Source organism: Mus caroli, unplaced genomic scaffold (genome assembly GCF_978045245.1).
Source record: "Mus caroli unplaced genomic scaffold, Mus_caroli_1 scaffold_14, whole genome shotgun sequence".
NCBI lineage: Eukaryota > Metazoa > Chordata > Mammalia > Rodentia > Muridae > Mus > Mus caroli.
Window position 1 is genome coordinate 108621181 of NW_028227269.1, and position 17822 is coordinate 108639002.

Genomic DNA, 17822 nt, shown 5'->3' on the forward strand with positions numbered 1-17822 from the left:
AACTCTCACTAAATGTCAATTCTCGTCAATGCATCCTTCATACACTATTTATGAAGCCTGAGGGGCTGGCTCTGTGATATTCTCTGCCACCTGGCAATGAAGACAGACGCGGTTCCTGGACCACTTTTGCGCAGAGTAATGGGCCCCGCCCTGCCCTCCGACTACAAGTCCCAAAAGGCCACGCGGCGCCGCACATAGCCCCGCCTCCAGTCGCATGCGTAACGTCGCGACGCCGACCGCGAGCGGGCGCCGGTGGCTGCAGCCAGCGGGCGGGGCGGGGCCGGCGGGAGCGGTGGCCTTTAGGGCGGAGCCGGCTCCGCTGTCCGCAGTCGGCCGCGGGTTAGCGGGCAGAGCGTCTCCTGTCGCCGGTTCCCCTCGCTCACTGCTCTCTCGTGCCGGAGGCCGCTCCTCTCGGCTCTCTCGCTCTCTCTTTCTATCTCTCTCCCTTCCGCGGATCCGCCATGTCGGAGCCGGGCGGCGGCGAGGACGGCTCGGCGGGCCTGGAGGTGTCGGCGGTGCAGAATGTGGCGGACGTGGCGGTGCTGCAGAAGCACCTGCGTAAGCTGGTGCCGCTGCTGCTGGAGGACGGCGGCGACGCGCCGGCTGCGCTGGAGGCGGCGCTGGAGGAGAAGAGCGCCCTGGAGCAGATGCGCAAGTTCCTGTCAGACCCGCAGGTCCACACGGTCCTGGTGGAGCGCTCCACTCTCAAAGGTGCGCGGCGCCCCCTCCCCGGTCGCGTGGAGCAGCTAGGGTGCCCGGACCGCCAGCGCCCGCACAGTGGGGTCGCTTTGTCTCCGCGGCTTCTCAAGATGGCCGAGTTGGGTGGAGACAGCGTCTCCCGGTCCCGGCTGGGCACAGGGCCGCATCCCTGCCTCCAAAGTCACATGAGCTTTTTTGGTTTCGATTCGTATCCAAGCTTAGCTCGCTTTGGGAAGAGTGTGTCTAGGACAGCCTAGGTGCTGGCCCTTGGGTGGGCTCGGAGACCGGTGGGTTGGCGGGAGCCCGAGTGGGCAGGCCCTGGGCACCCAGCATCTCTGCTGTCTGCGGCTGCCTACGCGTAGGCCTCCATTGGCCTCGCAGCATCCTTGTTGAGTGGGTGTATCTCCCAATTTTACAAACCAGGAAACTGAGTCCCATGGCTGGTCCAAGGTCACCAGCTAATACAGGACTTTAAGATTAGACGCAGCATATCAGTTTCCAGTCCAAATTGCTTGTTTTGCTGATCATGGCTTGAAATTGTTGCTTAGATGACCCTAATGACAGCTCTGTGACATTTAAGTCTGATTTCAAAGACTTAAGAACTGTTGCTTCCCTAGCTGGGGAAGGAGGCAAAGAAGCTGACATGTTCCAGTTGTGTCCTCCAGCAGAGACTCTCACAACATCCCTAGATTGATCTGGAATCTGTGGCTTGCTTGCAGGACTCCTTCCTTCTTGAGGCTTTAAAACCACTTTGTAGTATCTGGGGAACTTACTTGTATGACCTGCTGGCTAATGGGTGTGGCATTTCCCTAGGAACCCAGATGTGCTGTTTAAAAGTAACATAGCCCTTAGGGACTGGAGATGGACTGAGAATATTTGCTAGCAAGTTCCTTAGAGGTCCAAAGGCTGCGTGGTTCCGTTAGAAAACCAGAGTGGCTGTCCTTTCGATAGTTTGTATCGCTTAAAGGCTATTCTTAATTACAAAAATGTTCACATGGCCTTGGTTTGGGCCTGCAGTTAGAAGATAGCAGAATATTTTTCTTCAATCAATATACAATGTCTAAAGCATTAGGATGCTATTAGTGCCTGTGTAGTGTTAGTGTGACTGAAGATGGTTTCCTTTCCATTGGAGTTTGTATTTATTCCTGCATGGAAATCTATTTTTTTGTCCAAAAGACCATGTAACTGTAGAAAATTTGAGACATATCTGAAATGAAAGTCATCTGGAGCCCTGCCTGAGCAGCGCCCCAGTGAGCCCTTTGACCCCTACTTTCTCTTTTGCTCTTTTGTGGGGTATGTGCAAATACATTTTATTAAAATAAATTTTTACCAATGTTTTTAAAGGTTTTGAGTAGTTTGGCCCTAGCTAATTCTTTTATATTCTTTGTTGCACAGTTTGTGTATTGGAATTAGTGATTTCAATATAAAAACACAAAAACCATGAGTCATGGTTTCTCTTTACGAAAAAAATTCCCAAGTTTTTCTCTCTGCTCTGTCATTAGCAATTTGTTCTTCCCATATCTGTCCGTCTTGTATCAAGGGTGGAATGGAACAAGTGTCTACGTAGTAGGGATGATCCAGCATCCCAGCGAGGTTCCATAATGACTTGCACTTTTGAAAGTTGACTAAGGAATTCGACTGTCTGAGACTGACAAACTCTCTTCTGCGTTTATAAAAATCCTGTTTGCATTCCTAGTGATTTAGCATATCATTAATTTCTTGTTCACTTACAGAAGCAAAGGGAAAGATTTTTTTTATTGATTATTTTATTTATTTTCATTTCTTCCCAGTCTCCCCACAACAAACTCCCCATCTCATCCTTTTAAATCCAAGTTGATGCCTTAAGGTCTCCTCCGAGTGAGCATGTGTGTGGTCTGTGCTGGGGATTGAGTCCAGGATGTTGCACATGCACACTCTTTTGTTGTTGTTGGTTGTTTGCTTGTTTGAGAAGTCTCGTAGTGTAGCTAATGATGGCCTGAAGTGTTGTAGACCAGGCTGACCTCAACTCACAGTTTATCTAATAATCTCTTCCTCCTGGGGGTTTCTAAGCACACAGTCTAACGCTGAGCTTCGGACTAGGCCCATACAGTCTCTGGGTCCTTGGCAGGAGGGCTTTGTTTAGGTAGTTCTTAGGAGTTCGAATTGGCTTGTGCCAATAAACAGGCAATAGTTGATTGCAGTGAGAGGTGAATAAACACCACCAACTGTGATTAGTATATACCTGATTTCCTGAACTGAGAAATTCGTTGTTAATCTTAGCCATCCTTCCCTTTTCTCTCTTTTTGTTAAAAAACAAATTCTAGGGTAGCCTAAGGTGAACTCAAACTTGTATGTAGGCAGGGATGGCCTTGAACTTCTGATCTTCCTGCCTCTGCCTCCCAAGTGCTAAGGGCATTCACTACCCCATGGTCAGTGTTTTACTGTGGTGCTGGGGAAGTCATGAAGGATTCCACACGTGTCAGGCAAGCACCTCACCAGCCAAGCTGTGCCTCCAGCCTCTCGTCACTGCTCTACTTTAAAGACATTTCTAAACACTTGTACCAAATATATAGAAGCATTTTTTTAAAAAATAAGTTCTTTTTTTAAAGCTACCCCAGCTACTTAGAAACTTTGCATTAAAGTACAGAACTCCTCATAGTATAAAATGAAGATGGTGACTTAGCAGTTTCTCTTGATAGTGCAGCATTGTCAGCAGGTGAGTGACAGCTTTCCACCTGTCTCCTTTCTGAAATTCCCAGTCCGAGGGAGATTGATCGTTTTCTTCCAAATGAAAAGCTGTTTGATCCTGATCTGGATGGTTTACCCATAAAGATGTTTTTGTAGCACTTCTTCCTACGGTGCAGGTTTTCTTGTGCTTTGTCCCTGGTGGGTCTGGGTCGGTGGTGTCTGTGGGAACGGAACCGTCATGTTATGCCTCTGTGACTGCTGTCCTCCAGCTTTGTGAGTGCTCAGCAGGGATGATGTGGGGTGTGTGTGTGTGTGTGTGTGTGTGTGAGATGTGCACTCTCCCTTCCAAAGCTGCAGCCTTAGACTTGGGAGTTGTTGTTCACTGCTGGGATGTGGCTGTTCTTAGTGTGCCTGCCTTGACCTGGCAGTGCAGCGTTTCTAGGGCAGGTCATGTAGGGGAGTCAGCTCTTAGTGCAGAGTTGGCTGGGAACCGGAGTGTAAAAGAATGGTCCACATTTTCATATTTCACAGAGAGCCTTTTAGGTTCCCAGCTTCATAGAGACAGTTGTGTGGAGACTTAGGAAAATGGTTTCTGTGGGCTTTCAAAAGTTGTTCTTCTAAGGTCTTATATTCAAGAGGAATTATGAAATTTAGTGATCGATGGCTTTAAAAACTTAGGACAGCTGAGGATCCCTGAGGTGCTGCAGAATGCTGGGGCTAGAGGGCCTTCAAGAACAACTTCTGCCTCTCTAACCTGACATCAGTTTTCACAGTATGGGTGCTCAGCCTCATTCATTTCTGTACTAATCATCTCAAGTGGTTAATAAAATAATGAGTAAGTCAACAAGAAAAGCTTTCTCTAACATTCCCATAACACCTCAGTGCTAGCAAGAAAAGCTTTCTCTAACAGTCCCATAATGCCTCCGTGCTAGCAGGAATCTGCCAACCTGGGTTCATTGGCAAGCTGACCGTGTGCAGGTAGGCCTACATTTTTTTTAAAAGATTTATTTATTTATTCTATGTAAGTACACTGTAGCTGTCTTCAGACACCCCAGAAGAGGGCATCAGATCTCATTATGGATGGTTGTGAGCCATCATGTGGTTGCTGGGATTTGAACTCACGACCTTCAGAAGAGCAGTCAGCTCTCTTAACACTGAGCCATCTCTCCAACCCTAGGCCTACATTTTTATAGGACAAGGTAGTCTACAGCAAGGCACATAGAGTGTGCGGTGCAGTGGGTTCGAGGGAGGGGTGAATCCACCATTTTTTAAAAGAGTGGGCTGAGACCCCTAGGAGAAAACCAGTTCACTCTGAAGAGGGAGGCTGGGCAGTGGTGGCACACGCCTTTAATCCCAGTACTTGGGAGGCAGAGGCAGGCAGATTTCTGAGTTCGAGGCCAGCCTGGTCTACAGAGTGAGTTCCAGGACAGCCAGGGCTACACAGAGAAACCCTGTCTCAAAACAAAACAAAACAAAAAAAAAAAAAAAAAGAGAGAGAGAGAGAGAAAGAGGACTTAGCTGTTTCTTTTTCTTTTTTTTTAATTTAAAGCATTTTCCATATATTTTGATTATATTTTCCCTTCCCCCCAGTTTTTCCAGATCCTCCCATCTTCCTATCCATCCAACTTTATATAGGTTTTTTTTTCTCTTTCAAACACAGAACTCCCACAAAACAAAAGACTAATAAGACAGAAAATACCAAAACATGGTAAAATAAAACAAAGTCCACAAAAAATACCATTGAGTTTGTTTTGTTGGCCAACTGCTTTTAGGCATAGGCCCGTCCTGAAGTGTAGTTGATTACCCAGTGAGACTTCATTAGAGAAAACTAGGTCTCACTTTACCAGTTAGTATTAATTGCACAGAGCTCCTTGATTGGGGGTGGAGCCTGCGTCCACTTCCCTTTCACAGTGCTGGGACTGCATCTGGCTTGAGCCTCTGCGTGCTGCCATGGTCTCTGCGTGCGTATGTGCATCAGTCCTGTTGTGTCTGGAAGACACCTTTCTTGAAGTCTCCACCACGTATGGCTCACATTTTTCCATCTCAGCTTTCTTTCTTATTTAGATTTATTTATTTTAAATACACTGTAGTATTTAAACTACACTGTAGCTGTCTTCAGACACACCAGAAGAGGGCATCAGATCCCATTACAGATGGTTGTGAGCCACCATAAGGTTGCTGGGAATCGAACTCAGGACCTCTGGAAGAGCAGCCAGTGCTCTTAATCACTGAGCCAGCTCTCCGGCCCCCATCTTTCCATCTCCACTTTCAAATAGACCCCTGATCCGTGAGAGCAGAGTTTGATGGAAAGGATTTTTGAAGAACTCTGAAGCTAGTCTCTGCAGTTCTTTTTTTTTTTTTTAAGATTTATTTATTTATTATATGTAAATACACTGTAGCTGTCTTCGGACACTCCAGAAGAGGGCGCCAGATCTCGTTACGGATGGTTGTGAGCCACCATGTGGTTGCTGGGATTTGAACTCTGGACCTTCGGAAGAGCAGTCGGGTGCTCTTACCCACTGAGCCATCTCACCAGCCCCATCTCTGCAGTTCTTGAGTGCATTTACTGAGGTGGGAATATTTTTTTTTTTTTTAAAAGGCGTGCGCCACCACGCCCGGCTTTTTTTTTTTTTTAATTTATTTATTTATTATATGTAAGTACACTGTAGCTGTCTTCAGACACTCCAGAAGAGGGCACCAGATCCCGTTACGGATGGTTGTGAGCCACCATGTGGTTGCTGGGATTTGAACTCTGGACCTTCAGAAGAGCATTCAGGTGCTCTTACCCACTGAGCCATCTCACCAGCCCGAGGTGGGAATATTGATGCTGGAAAGACAGCTCAGTGGTTAAGAGCACTCACTGCCCACAGTGACTCACAACCGTTGTTAGCCTCTGTGGGCACCAGACAGACAATGGTACACAGATGCATACAGGCAAAAACACCCATATACATAAAGTTAAATTTAAAAAGAGATAGGAATGTTTGGCTTAGTCTATTTCATATCAGTTATTTTTCTTCTAAATTAATATTAACTGAGAAAGTACTGAGTCCTTGGGACTGCGAGGTATCTGAGTTGGCAGGGTGCTTATCTAGATAGCTTTTGGTTTGATCCCCAGCACATGGTTGTGCATAACCCCAGCACTGGGGAGGATCAGTTCAAGGTTGAACCCAAGGCCAGCCTAGACTGTATGAGACCTTGGCTCCAGAAGAGAAGTACCAAGTATTAAGTTCCTTAGGCATTAGTAACTGTCTTTTTCAACAAACTTCAGTTCATTGAAAAGTTCATTAAGAGCTGGGCAGTGGTGGCGCACATCTTTGATCCCAGCACTCGGGAGGCAGAGGCAGGCAGATTTCTGAGTTTGAGGCCATCCTCGTCTACAGAGTGAGTTCCAGGACAGCCAGGGCTACACAGAGAAACCCTGTCTCAAAAACAAAACAAAACAAAACAAAAACAAAAAGAAAGAAAGAAAAGAAAAGAAAAGAAAAGAAAACGTCTTTAGGAGAAGTAAGTGGAATGTAATGCTTCCTTCACGCACCTGAAAGGATGCAGGCTGTCAGGTTGAGAAAGCCCGCCTTTCCCAAGTTCTTAGCCACTGCCAGCATGGGGAGGTGTGGCAGGGAAGTCATGGTCCTCGGCACCAGAGATGAGAAAGGGATAAAGCTAAAGCTATCGCATAAGAGCGTCTGTGTGGCGATGGTGACCATCATGATACGGTGTTGATCAGTTTTAGATTTTAAAGGGGAAAGAAGATGAAAGAAAAACCTAGAAACTTGTAAGGAGTCATTTGGTGTGGGTGTAGGGTGAATGAATGAATGCCTTTCCCTGCTCCGGTTGGCAGATGCTGGAGGGATTGACCAGGCTTCGCCCCTTTCCTCCTGCCCAGTTAGCACACTTGAAGAGATGCCCTCAGGTGAGGGCAGTGCAGCTCTTACTGCAGTTGAGCTCCTAATTTGCACTAGTAGTTTGGGATGTATTAGTCTCTGTCTGTGGAAGCATGCATGTCCAGATGTGCATGTCCAGATGTTGCTGCCTGTTGGACAGTGTCTGCCAGTGTGGCCCAGCACAGCATGCAGCTCAGGACCTGGGTGGGAGCAGCACGCCTGAGCCCTGCCATTGAATTTTCCACCTGTGTTAACTGTATTAATCAGCAGTCCACAGACACCAGGAAACTGACTACAGAGTTTAAGATTGTTTAAAATTCTTTTAAATAAATAAATAAATAAACAAAGATTTATTTATTTATTACATGTAAGTACACTGTAGCTGTCTTCAGACACTCTAGAAGAGGGAGTCATTAGGGATGGTTGTGAGCCACCATGTGGGTGCTGGGAATTGAACTCAGGACCTCTGGAAGAGCAATCCGTGCTCTTACCCACTGAGCCATCCATCTCTCCAGCGCGGACTGGTTTGAGATTTAGTGAAGTGTGCCACCCGGACAGAACATGTAGGTGGGTCTGTAAGTGAGCTGCTTCCCATTGTTAACAACGAATGATCAAGTGTCCTTCCTTCAACTTCAAACATTTTTATCGAAGTAGAAAGCCAACTTTCTTTTTACTATTTATAAGATTAATAATTTACAGAGTGACAAAAGGGGAGAGAGCTACCACAAACACACCCAGTGCTGGAGATGACCTATAACTTTGGCTCCCATGGGACTCACTGTGTAGACCAGGCTGACTGGAAGTCGAGGTGATCCTCCTGCCCCTTGCTCCCCCCAGTGCTGAGATGGATCACAAGTGTATGCCATCAAGCTTGACCTTCTGCAAAAAGCATATTTGATAATTTATCAAACATAATATTGTGTACGTGGGGTTTGGGCATATTCAAACTTTGATTTCCGTATTTATCAGGAACTTGTATATACAAGACTGACCCAGATGTGTTTCTCTGACCAACTAGTAATGACTTCCCCAAGTTACTCTTAGGGGTGCTGGAATTTTACCCAAGCAGCAGGGCTGTTTCCGGTTCTTCCTGTCTGGGGATTACGTCACTGGGCGTGCCTCCCTGAGCCAGCCTGAGCTGCTTTCTGCTGCACTGCAGTGCTCCTAGTGTGGAACTGCAGCATTTGCTCCTGAGCCTGGCTCAGACCTGCAGTGGGCGGTGGAGCCTGTTGGATCAGGGCGTACAGGCCACAGGCTGAGAGCCTGTGTCTGGCCTGTCTCTTCTGTGATTGCATTTGTGTGATGATGGGCATTGGGGAGAAGTACTTGGCCGTGTTACTGGGATGCTGTGTGGCGAGGCCTTGTGTGACTGCGGAGAGCTTTGGAACCCCAGTACAGGACATGGGCGGCTCTGCTCTCTTTTTGGTTTCGATTCTTCCTCTTTTTTTTTTTTTTATAGTTGTTTTTTTGTAGTTTTTTTCAGGTAGGGTTTCCCTGGGTAAACAGCCTGGCTGTCCTGGAACTCACTCTATAGAGCAGGCTGGCCTTGAACTCAGAGATCTGCCTGCTTCTGCTGGGATTGAAGGCTTGCCATCAAGCCCAGGAAGTCAATATTTCTTAACCCACTGCCTTGACAGCTGCAGGGCAGGGCCTGTCTGTCTGTCTGTCTGCACTTTGTCTTATGCTTGCAAGTAGAGATTGCAGGCACAGGTGTGACTGCTCTCAGGCAGCAGGGTTGTCTTGTAATATAGCTATAGCTCGTGATACAGGTTTCAGTGCTTGGAAAGTCAGCTGATTTATAAAGGGTCTTTTTAAAGTTAAAACATTTAAAGCCACCTTAGGCATGCGAAAGCAGTTTCCTTGGCAGGCCGGGGTGGGCTCTGCACAAGAGGAACAAACTGGATCTTTGGCGAAGTCTGGCTTCATAGTCTGGATAATCTGGATGAATGGCCCAGCCTCAGTGTCCGGCACTCGCTCCAACCCCAACACCCCCAGCACTGGGTAACAACAGCTCTTGGTGGTCACACTCCACGCCCTTAGACAACTGACTACTGTCGGAGCAGCATACAGTGGAAAGGCACCAACATGGAGTACCTACAGGGGTTTGCTTTTCAACACCACCCTCACTACAGTCTCTTTCCTCAGCTGAGATGCAGCGTACTTACACAGTCAAGAGCAGGGACTCCCAGGCCTAGGAGAGGTGGCCTGCAGTCTCTAGGGTGGGCACCGCCCTATGTTCTTCGTGCCTGAGGCCTTCGGGTACTGCTGGAAGATGCCAACTCCTACAGGATGACAGTAGTTCTTTTGAAAGCAAGAGGTGGTACTAGATACACTAGAAAGTTCTTCCACCTGCTTCTTCCTTCTGTTTCTAAAATTATATCAAAAACAGTTGTTTGGGAAAGCTTCCCTTGATAGAGACCTTATGTATCATGCCTTTACATGTGAACTTTGCTTGTAAAGTCAGTTTACAAAGATGATTTTCATTCCAGCATTTGCGTATACAGGTGTCCTTTTACTTTGTTCTCATTGAGCCCCACTTCCCGGTGCTCTCCACTGCTCCCCACCACCCCCATCTCACATGTGCCATTACCCCTTTTATTCCCTTCCCACTTAAGATGTCTTCCTCCCCTCAGGCCCCTTTCTACTCCCTGCTCCTTAAATCCAAAGCTCACATAAGAGAGACATTGGTCTTTGAGTCCAGTTTATTCACTTAGCACAGTGATCTCCAGCCCACCCATTTTGTGCAAATGTCATGATTTTGAATTTTGCTTTTGTCTCATCTTAAAACCAACAAAGCAGACAGTGTTTGCTCAGGCTCTGTATTTTATACTTGAATTTCAAGGTTTGGCTGCTAAAAGGAGCCTCAGAGAGTACCCAGTTCAGTGTCGCATGCCCTTCTCCGCTCATGAATTTAAAGTCCATACCACTCAGTCACTCTTGGGTCTTCTGTTGGGTTTGTGTTTTCTCTGCCCTTTAATGCAGCTGATGCTGAGGCCTTGTGACCCATTCCTCTAATCAAAGCACTCAAAGCATCAAAGCAGAGGTCAGCAGGTGTCTGTGAGTCCAGGGTGCTTTTCATAGTGAGTTCTAGGCTAGCCAGAGCTATACAGTGAAACCCTATGGGGAGTGGGGGGGAAGGAGAGAGAGAGAGAGAGAATGACTATGTAGTTTTGGGTAATGCTGATAATACACTGGGAGCCGTTGTGAACATAATTTAGCTAGGATGTTCAAATGTCTTGGAGGTTATTGATAGAGAAGTTTGCATTATCTTATAGTCTTATTATTTTGAGATAGGGTCTCACTGTATAACCCTGCTGGCTTGAACCTAACTTTGTAGACCATGCTGGTTTTGAACTCACAGAGATCGACCTTCCTGTGGCACCACACCCATATCATTTTTACAAATTTTTTTCTATAATTTTGACTTTTAGTTTAGAAGTCTGGCTCACATACATGCCTCTTGAGGCTGTTGTATGCTAAGTTCCATTAAGCTTGTCTCTGGCTTGGGTGCTGTGTGGACCCTACATGTTCCATGCCTTCGGTTAGCTTGGGTAGAAGAGACCCTTCTGTGTGCAGCCAACAACAGACGACAGACAGGTGCTTGACAGAGCAAAGAAAAAGCTGGGTGACAGGCTTTCCGGGTATTTCTTGTCAGCAGTCTTCTAGGGTGGGCTTCCCTTGGCCTGGCCCTGCTGTGCGCTGGTGAGGAGTCCGTGTGGAGCTGCAGGCCTCTGCATTCCGGCCGAGGATCTCAGGGACCATTTACCTACACTGTGTACCTGGGAAACAGGGCTGAGAGCCCTGCCAGCCTAGGCTGACTGGGAATGCTTGTCACGTCATGTAGGAAGAACTGAGTATACAGCCGGGCAGATGGCACTTGGCATGGAAAGAGACTTGTAGTTTGGGCACAGAGGGTGAGTCTAGTGGCCAGAGACAGTGAGAATTTTGCAGAAACTATTGGAACTGCCCATATCTCTGAGACTTCACTTATATCCTCTTATTAACCTTCCAACAACCCAGACACTTGCTACTGCCTGAAAGATAGAGTTCACTTTAGAAGTAAGGTGGAGTGGGGCGAGGATCAGTCTTGAAGACTTGATGGATTAGAAATGTCAATGTGAATTTGATAACACTTTTATTATGATTTATAGAGGACGTTGGTGATGAAGGAGAAGAGGAGAAAGAATTCATTTCCTATAACATCAACATAGACATTCATTACGGGGTGAAGTCCAACAGGTGAGTAGTGTGAGCCACAGTGAGACCGCGCCACAGGTCCACTGCACATGAGCACAGCTTGAGCTCAATTTCTACATCCGTGTAAATGCTAAACCATTCTAGTTCTAGTTGTCATACCTGGGACTGCGGTTAGGTTTGGGCTGATGTTCACTTACTGGGAGTTTCAGGTTTCTATCTGACTGTATTCTTTGATTTAATAGTCTCTGCTTTTGTCTTACTTTGTCATTATAAATGAGTAGTGAAGCCCTGTGCACAGGCCTGATTCTTTTCAGGATAGATCCTTCAGGAGTGTATTAGTCGTTCATAGGAAAGGCATCATTGAGGTTTTAATGCATGTTGCCAGATTACCTTACAGAAAGCTTATATCAACTTCCGAACAGTAGAAACGTTCAGGTTCCCATATGTGAAAACTCACTATTCTCCGTTAGCAGTCAAAACTTCTTAAGCAATTTCAAGACTACAGAGGAGTTGCAGAGTACAGTGGTACACACTGTAGCCTTAGCATTTAGGAGGCTGGAGCCAGGGGATCTAATGCCTGGTCTATCTATATAGGAGAAAACAACTGTCTCAGAAGGAAAAGGAAAACAAAGTATAGACCTGTGTGGCCGGGCGTGGTGGTGCACGCCTTTAATCCCAGCACTCGAGAGGCAGAGGCAGGCAGATTTCTGAGTTCGAGGCCAGCCTGGTCTACAAAGTGAGTTCCAAGAGGGCCAGGGCTACACAGAGAAACCCTGTCTCGAAAAACAAAAAGAAGAAGAAGACGACTTGTGTGGCTAGTGGGTAGCCTCCTGGATAGGATCTGCCAGCGTTTGCCGCACATGGGACAGCCCATGTGACAGAACATTTCCCGACCAGCACTGCAAAAATACCTATGTCAAATTTTCCTTCCGTTTGCCATCTTTTGTAGTACTGATAGCACTCACCAGTGAGTGGGTAGGTCACAGTGCAGCCTACAGGAAGCTCCCTCTACTTCTGCTGTGTGGGTGCTGGGGTGGAGGATTGGGATTGGGGTGGGATTGGACTCTGGTTGGTTGACTTGGCACCAGGGGCCCTTAACCCCTGAACCATCTCATCGGCCCTTGTAATATATTTAGGGAAATAGGAAATGTAGGTGAAGTGGTGTCTAGAGATGGGGAAGAGAGTTCAGAATGTAAGAGTGGAGCTGGGAGGAGTGGCCAGTTGAGCAGGCACAGTCTTACTATAGACGTGAGTAGCAGCTCACGGGCTCACGTGAGGATTGATGGGATTGATGTGCAGTTTACAGTTGCTTGAGTAGGTCGGTTTTAAGCCAGAGCTGTGAATTCTGCTGGCCCAGCTGCTGCCTTTGTCGTGGAGACACGCTACAACCTTGTCCTGATACAGGATATAGTCATTCACCCACAGGGTTTCAAAAAGGACAGTCACAGCTAGAAAAACACTCATTCAGTCTGGTTTTTGGTTGGTCTGAGACAGGGTCTCACTCTGTATTGCTGCCTGGCCTGAAACTCGCTGAGATTAAAGGCATGTACCACCACACCCAGCTCAGTCTGTTCTTAATGTAATTTTAAGTTAAACACTCAAAATTTTTGATTTATTTTCAACACAAAAACTGTAATTGTTAAAAACCAATTTAAATTGTGACTTGTCTGCTCTGCTTTCTCCTTTGGCTCTTTAGCTTGGCGTTCATCAAGCGAGCCCCTGTGATTGATGCAGACAAGCCAGTGTCGTCCCAGCTCCGAGTCCTCACTCTGAGTGAAGACTCGCCATATGAGACACTGCACTCTTTCATCAGCAATGCAGTGGCTCCTTTCTTTAAGTCCTACATCAGAGAGTCTGGCAAAGCAGACAGGTAAGCACTGTATTCTCACGGCAGCGGGGCTCCACTGAGACACAAGGTATCTCACTGATAAGTAACAGACCTTAAATAATGTGCTCCGACGGCCAGTACTGCTCTCATTTTGAGATGCTTCTGTCTTTGTAGGGATGGTGATAAGATGGCTCCTTCAGTTGAAAAAAAGATTGCAGAGCTTGAAATGGGACTCCTCCACCTGCAGCAGAATATCGAGATCCCAGAGATCAGCTTGCCAATTCATCCCATCATCACGAACGTTGCGAAGCAGTGCTATGAGCGCGGAGAAAAGCCCAAAGTTACAGATTTTGGTGATAAGGTTGAAGACCCAACTTTCCTTAACCAATTACAGTCTGGAGTTAATCGGTGGATCCGAGAAATTCAAAAGGTAAGGACACTATAATTGGCAGCCGGTGTGAGACGGCTTGTCCTTTAATGTCTGTGGGAAGCTGCCCCAAGTTCTTCGGTTGTGATAGCATGACAGTAGACAGTAGGAGTCCCTCCTACGTCTAGGAGTGTTGATGCAGGGCCAGAGTCTGAGCTGAGTAGTCAGTATCCTGCAGACTGAGAGAACACTTAGCAGCCATCTCCAAGCTTCAGACCAAACCCTTCACTTGTTTGGGGAGGGATCAACTTGAGATTTACCAGGCGATGTCATCTTATCTTCAAAGGTGACCAAGCTTGACCGAGATCCAGCATCAGGAACTGCCTTGCAGGAAATCAGCTTTTGGCTAAACTTGGAACGTGCGTTGTACCGCATCCAAGAGAAGCGGGAGAGCCCCGAGGTGCTCCTGACTCTGGATATCCTGAAGCACGGCAAACGTTTCCATGCCACTGTCAGTTTTGACACTGACACAGGTAACCCAGAACCAATAGCCAGATGCATAAGCTGCTGAGACTCCTTCTTAAAGTCTTGGATGATTTAGATGAAAACTAGGAGATGCAGTTTGGGGTCAGTCCCAGGCCCAGCCTTTTATGTGTCAGACAAGTACTGCACCAGGACCACACCCTAAACACTACTGTTCTCTCTCTCTCTCTTTTTTTAATTAGATACTTTCTTTCTGTATATTTCAAATGTAATCCCCTTTCCTAGGTTCCCCTCCATAAATCCCCTATTCCCCTCCCACTGCTCCCCAACTCACCCACTCCCTCTTCCTGGCCCTGGAATTCCCTATACTGGGACATAGAACCTTCACAGGACCAAGGGCCTCTCCTCTCATTGATGACCGACTATGCCATTAAAGTAAGCCATGTAGACAGTACTAAAAGCGAAATATAAAATGTTAGCCCTGGTGCCGGGCGTGGTGGCGCACGCCTTTAATCCCAGCACTCGGGAGGCAGAGGCAGGCAGAATTCTGAGTTCAAGGCCAGCCTGGTCTACAAAGTGAATTCCAGCACAGCCAGGGCTATACAGAGAAACCCTGTCTTAAAAAAAAAAAAAAATGTTAGCCCTGTGAAGGAAGCTACTTGGGAGATGGGCTTGTCACTAAGTTAGGATGCAGGAGAGTTGTTCATTTATTTTTAATGTTTATAAATGTTTGCCTACATGTATGTACATGCACCATGTGTGTTCACAGTGCCAAACTGAGGCTAGAAGAAATTACTGAATTCTCTGGACCTGGAAGGTCATGATGGTTGTGAGCTGCCGTTGTGGGTGCTGGGAACCAACCCAGGTCCTCTGCCACCAGCCAGTGTTCCTTGCTGCTGATCTTTTCTCAGCCCACTCTACTTCCCCATCTCACCACCCAGGCAGGGTTCTCTGTGTAGTCCTGGTTCTCCTGGAACTTGTACTGTAGACCAGGCTGGCTTGGTACTCACAGAACTCCACCTGTCTCTGCCTCCCAAGTGCTGTGATTAAAGGCTTTTATACCTTTATACCTGGCTTCAACTGTACCCCTAAGAAAACCAAAACTGAGTCCATTAGAGATGTTGTTTGTTTATTTGTTTGTTTAGAGATGTTGTTTGTTTGTTTGTTTGAAATACCGTGAATGATTTTTCTATAACTAAAATATGTTTGGCATCAAAGTGCATTTCATAGTTAAGACCTAGTTTACTTTATTTTATTACTTGACATGAAAACCGTTAACCCTCTTTGTCAACCTAGGTCTGAAGCAGGCGTTGGAAACGGTGAATGACTACAACCCTCTGATGAAAGACTTCCCTCTGAATGACTTGCTGTCTGCCACGGAGCTGGACAAGATAAGGCAGGCCCTTGTTGCAATTTTCACACATCTGAGAAAGATCCGCAACACAAAGTACCCGATTCAGCGGGCCCTGCGTCTCGTGGAGGCCATCTCCAGAGACCTGAGTTCTCAGCTGCTCAAGGTCTTGGGCACTCGGAAGTTGATGCATGTAGCCTATGAAGAGTTTGAAAAAGTAAGTTGTGGTCTTTAAAACCAGTGAGATCAGCCGGGCGTGGTGGCGCATGCCTTTAATCCCAGCACTCGGGAGGCAGAGGCAGGCGGATTTTTGAGTTCGAGGCCAGCCTGGTCTACAGAGTGAGTTCCAGGACAGCCAAGGCTACACAAAGAAACCCTGTCTCAAAAAACCAAAAAAAAAAAAAAAAAAAAAAAAAAACCAGTGAGATCACTGTGACCCGGTGAGTGACGAGCCATCTCCCAATTGTACCCAGGTCATGGTGGCTTGCTTCGAAGTCTTCCAGACATGGGACGACGAGTATGAGAAGCTCCAGGTGCTGCTGCGAGACATCGTCAAGAGGAAGCGGGAGGAGAACCTGAAGATGGTGTGGCGCATCAACCCCGCTCATAGGAAGCTTCAGGCCCGCCTCGACCAGATGAGGAAGTTCCGCCGTCAGCACGAGCAGCTGAGGGCCGTCATTGTCAGGGTCCTGAGGCCACAGGTGTGTCTGGCAGTCACAGATGCTCACAGCCCTTGTTTTGTTGCCTTCTTGTAATTCTAAGTCTGCAGGGAGATCCTTATAGTGTGCTCATGGCTGAATTGTGATGATAGAGTCCTAAAGGCCTAGAAGTCAGCATTGATGCAAGAATCCTGTGCTGTGCCTGTGACAGAAAAACCTCATTTGCAACTATTTTTTGTTCCAAATCTTTTGTTTTAGGTCACAGCAGTTGCACAACAGAACCAAGGAGAGGCACCTGAACCCCAAGACATGAAAGTGGCTGAGGTGCTCTTTGATGCTGCCGACGCCAACGCCATTGAGGAGGTGAACCTGGCCTACGAGAATGTCAAGGAAGTCGATGGTCTGGATGTTTCCAAAGAAGGGACGGAGGCCTGGGAGGCTGCGATGAAGAGATACGATGAGAGGATCGACCGTGTGGAGACCCGCATCACCGCCCGCCTCCGAGATCAGCTCGGCACGGCCAAGAATGCCAATGAGATGTTCAGGATTTTCTCCAGGTTCAATGCACTGTTCGTCCGCCCACACATCCGAGGGGCCATTCGTGAATACCAGACCCAGCTGATCCAACGTGTGAAAGATGACATCGAATCTCTGCACGACAAGTTCAAGGTCCAGTACCCGCAAAGCCAAGCTTGTAAAATGAGTCATGTCCGTGACCTGCCCCCTGTGTCAGGGTCTATCATCTGGGCTAAGCAGATCGACAGACAGCTCACTGCCTACATGAAGCGAGTGGAGGATGTCCTGGGCAAAGGCTGGGAGAACCACGTGGAAGGGCAGAAGCTGAAGCAGGATGGAGACAGCTTCCGAATGAAGCTCAACACCCAGGAGATCTTCGATGACTGGGCGAGGAAGGTGCAGCAGCGCAACCTTGGTGTCTCGGGGCGCATCTTCACCATTGAGAGCGCTCGCGTGAGGGGCCGCACTGGGAACGTCCTCAAGCTGAAGGTGAACTTCCTTCCAGAGATCATAACACTCTCCAAAGAAGTCCGGAACCTCAAGTGGCTTGGCTTCCGAGTGCCACTTGCAATTGTGAACAAGGCTCACCAAGCCAACCAGCTCTACCCGTTTGCCATCTCGCTGATCGAAAGCGTCCGGACTTACGAGCGCACCTGTGAGAAGGTGGAGGAGCGCAATACCATTTCCCTGCTAGTGGCCGGCCTAAAGAAGGAGGTGCAGGCCTTAATCGCAGAAGGCATCGCCTTGGTGTGGGAGTCCTACAAGCTCGACCCCTATGTGCAGCGCCTGGCAGAGACGGTTTTCAACTTCCAGGAGAAGGTGAGTTGACTGACCTTCAGCATTTCTGGTTGGACTAGTCGCCAAGTCAGGGACGCACTAGTTCTCCACAGCAGTCTGTGAGATTGGAGCTAAGACCCCTGCAGCTGCAGGAGGAAAGATGCTTCCTGGCTGTTGACTGATGGGATGGGGCTTTGGGAATGCTGCCGTGTGACCCCCTGAGAAACCTGGATAGAGCACATCGGCGGCAGATAGGCATGTGATGCAGCTAGGGGGAGAGGTGTCTCCAGACCTGTATTGGGGGTTGCTTGTTCCCATGGGCAGGGCAGAGAGAAGAAAGATGCTGGTAGTGTTCCCAGCCCTCCCTTTCCCTCTGTGGGCCACGCAGGGGAAG

General features: G+C 47.7%; 1 protein-coding gene across 1 annotated transcript in view; it reads left to right on the forward strand.

The window, feature by feature from the left end:
* The first annotated feature begins 315 nt into the window (after window positions 1–315).
* Window positions 316–17822, forward strand: part of Dync1h1 (dynein cytoplasmic 1 heavy chain 1) — a 65817-nt gene continuing 48310 nt past the window's right edge. The window contains exons 1-8 of the mRNA XM_021178532.2: window positions 316–711; window positions 11402–11489; window positions 13144–13317; window positions 13450–13705; window positions 13989–14175; window positions 15422–15693; window positions 15950–16177; window positions 16394–17470. Of these exons, the coding sequence (XP_021034191.1) occupies window positions 462–711; window positions 11402–11489; window positions 13144–13317; window positions 13450–13705; window positions 13989–14175; window positions 15422–15693; window positions 15950–16177; window positions 16394–17470 (2532 nt within the window). The 5' untranslated portion in view covers window positions 316–461. The remainder of the gene's footprint in view (window positions 712–11401; window positions 11490–13143; window positions 13318–13449; window positions 13706–13988; window positions 14176–15421; window positions 15694–15949; window positions 16178–16393; window positions 17471–17822) is intronic.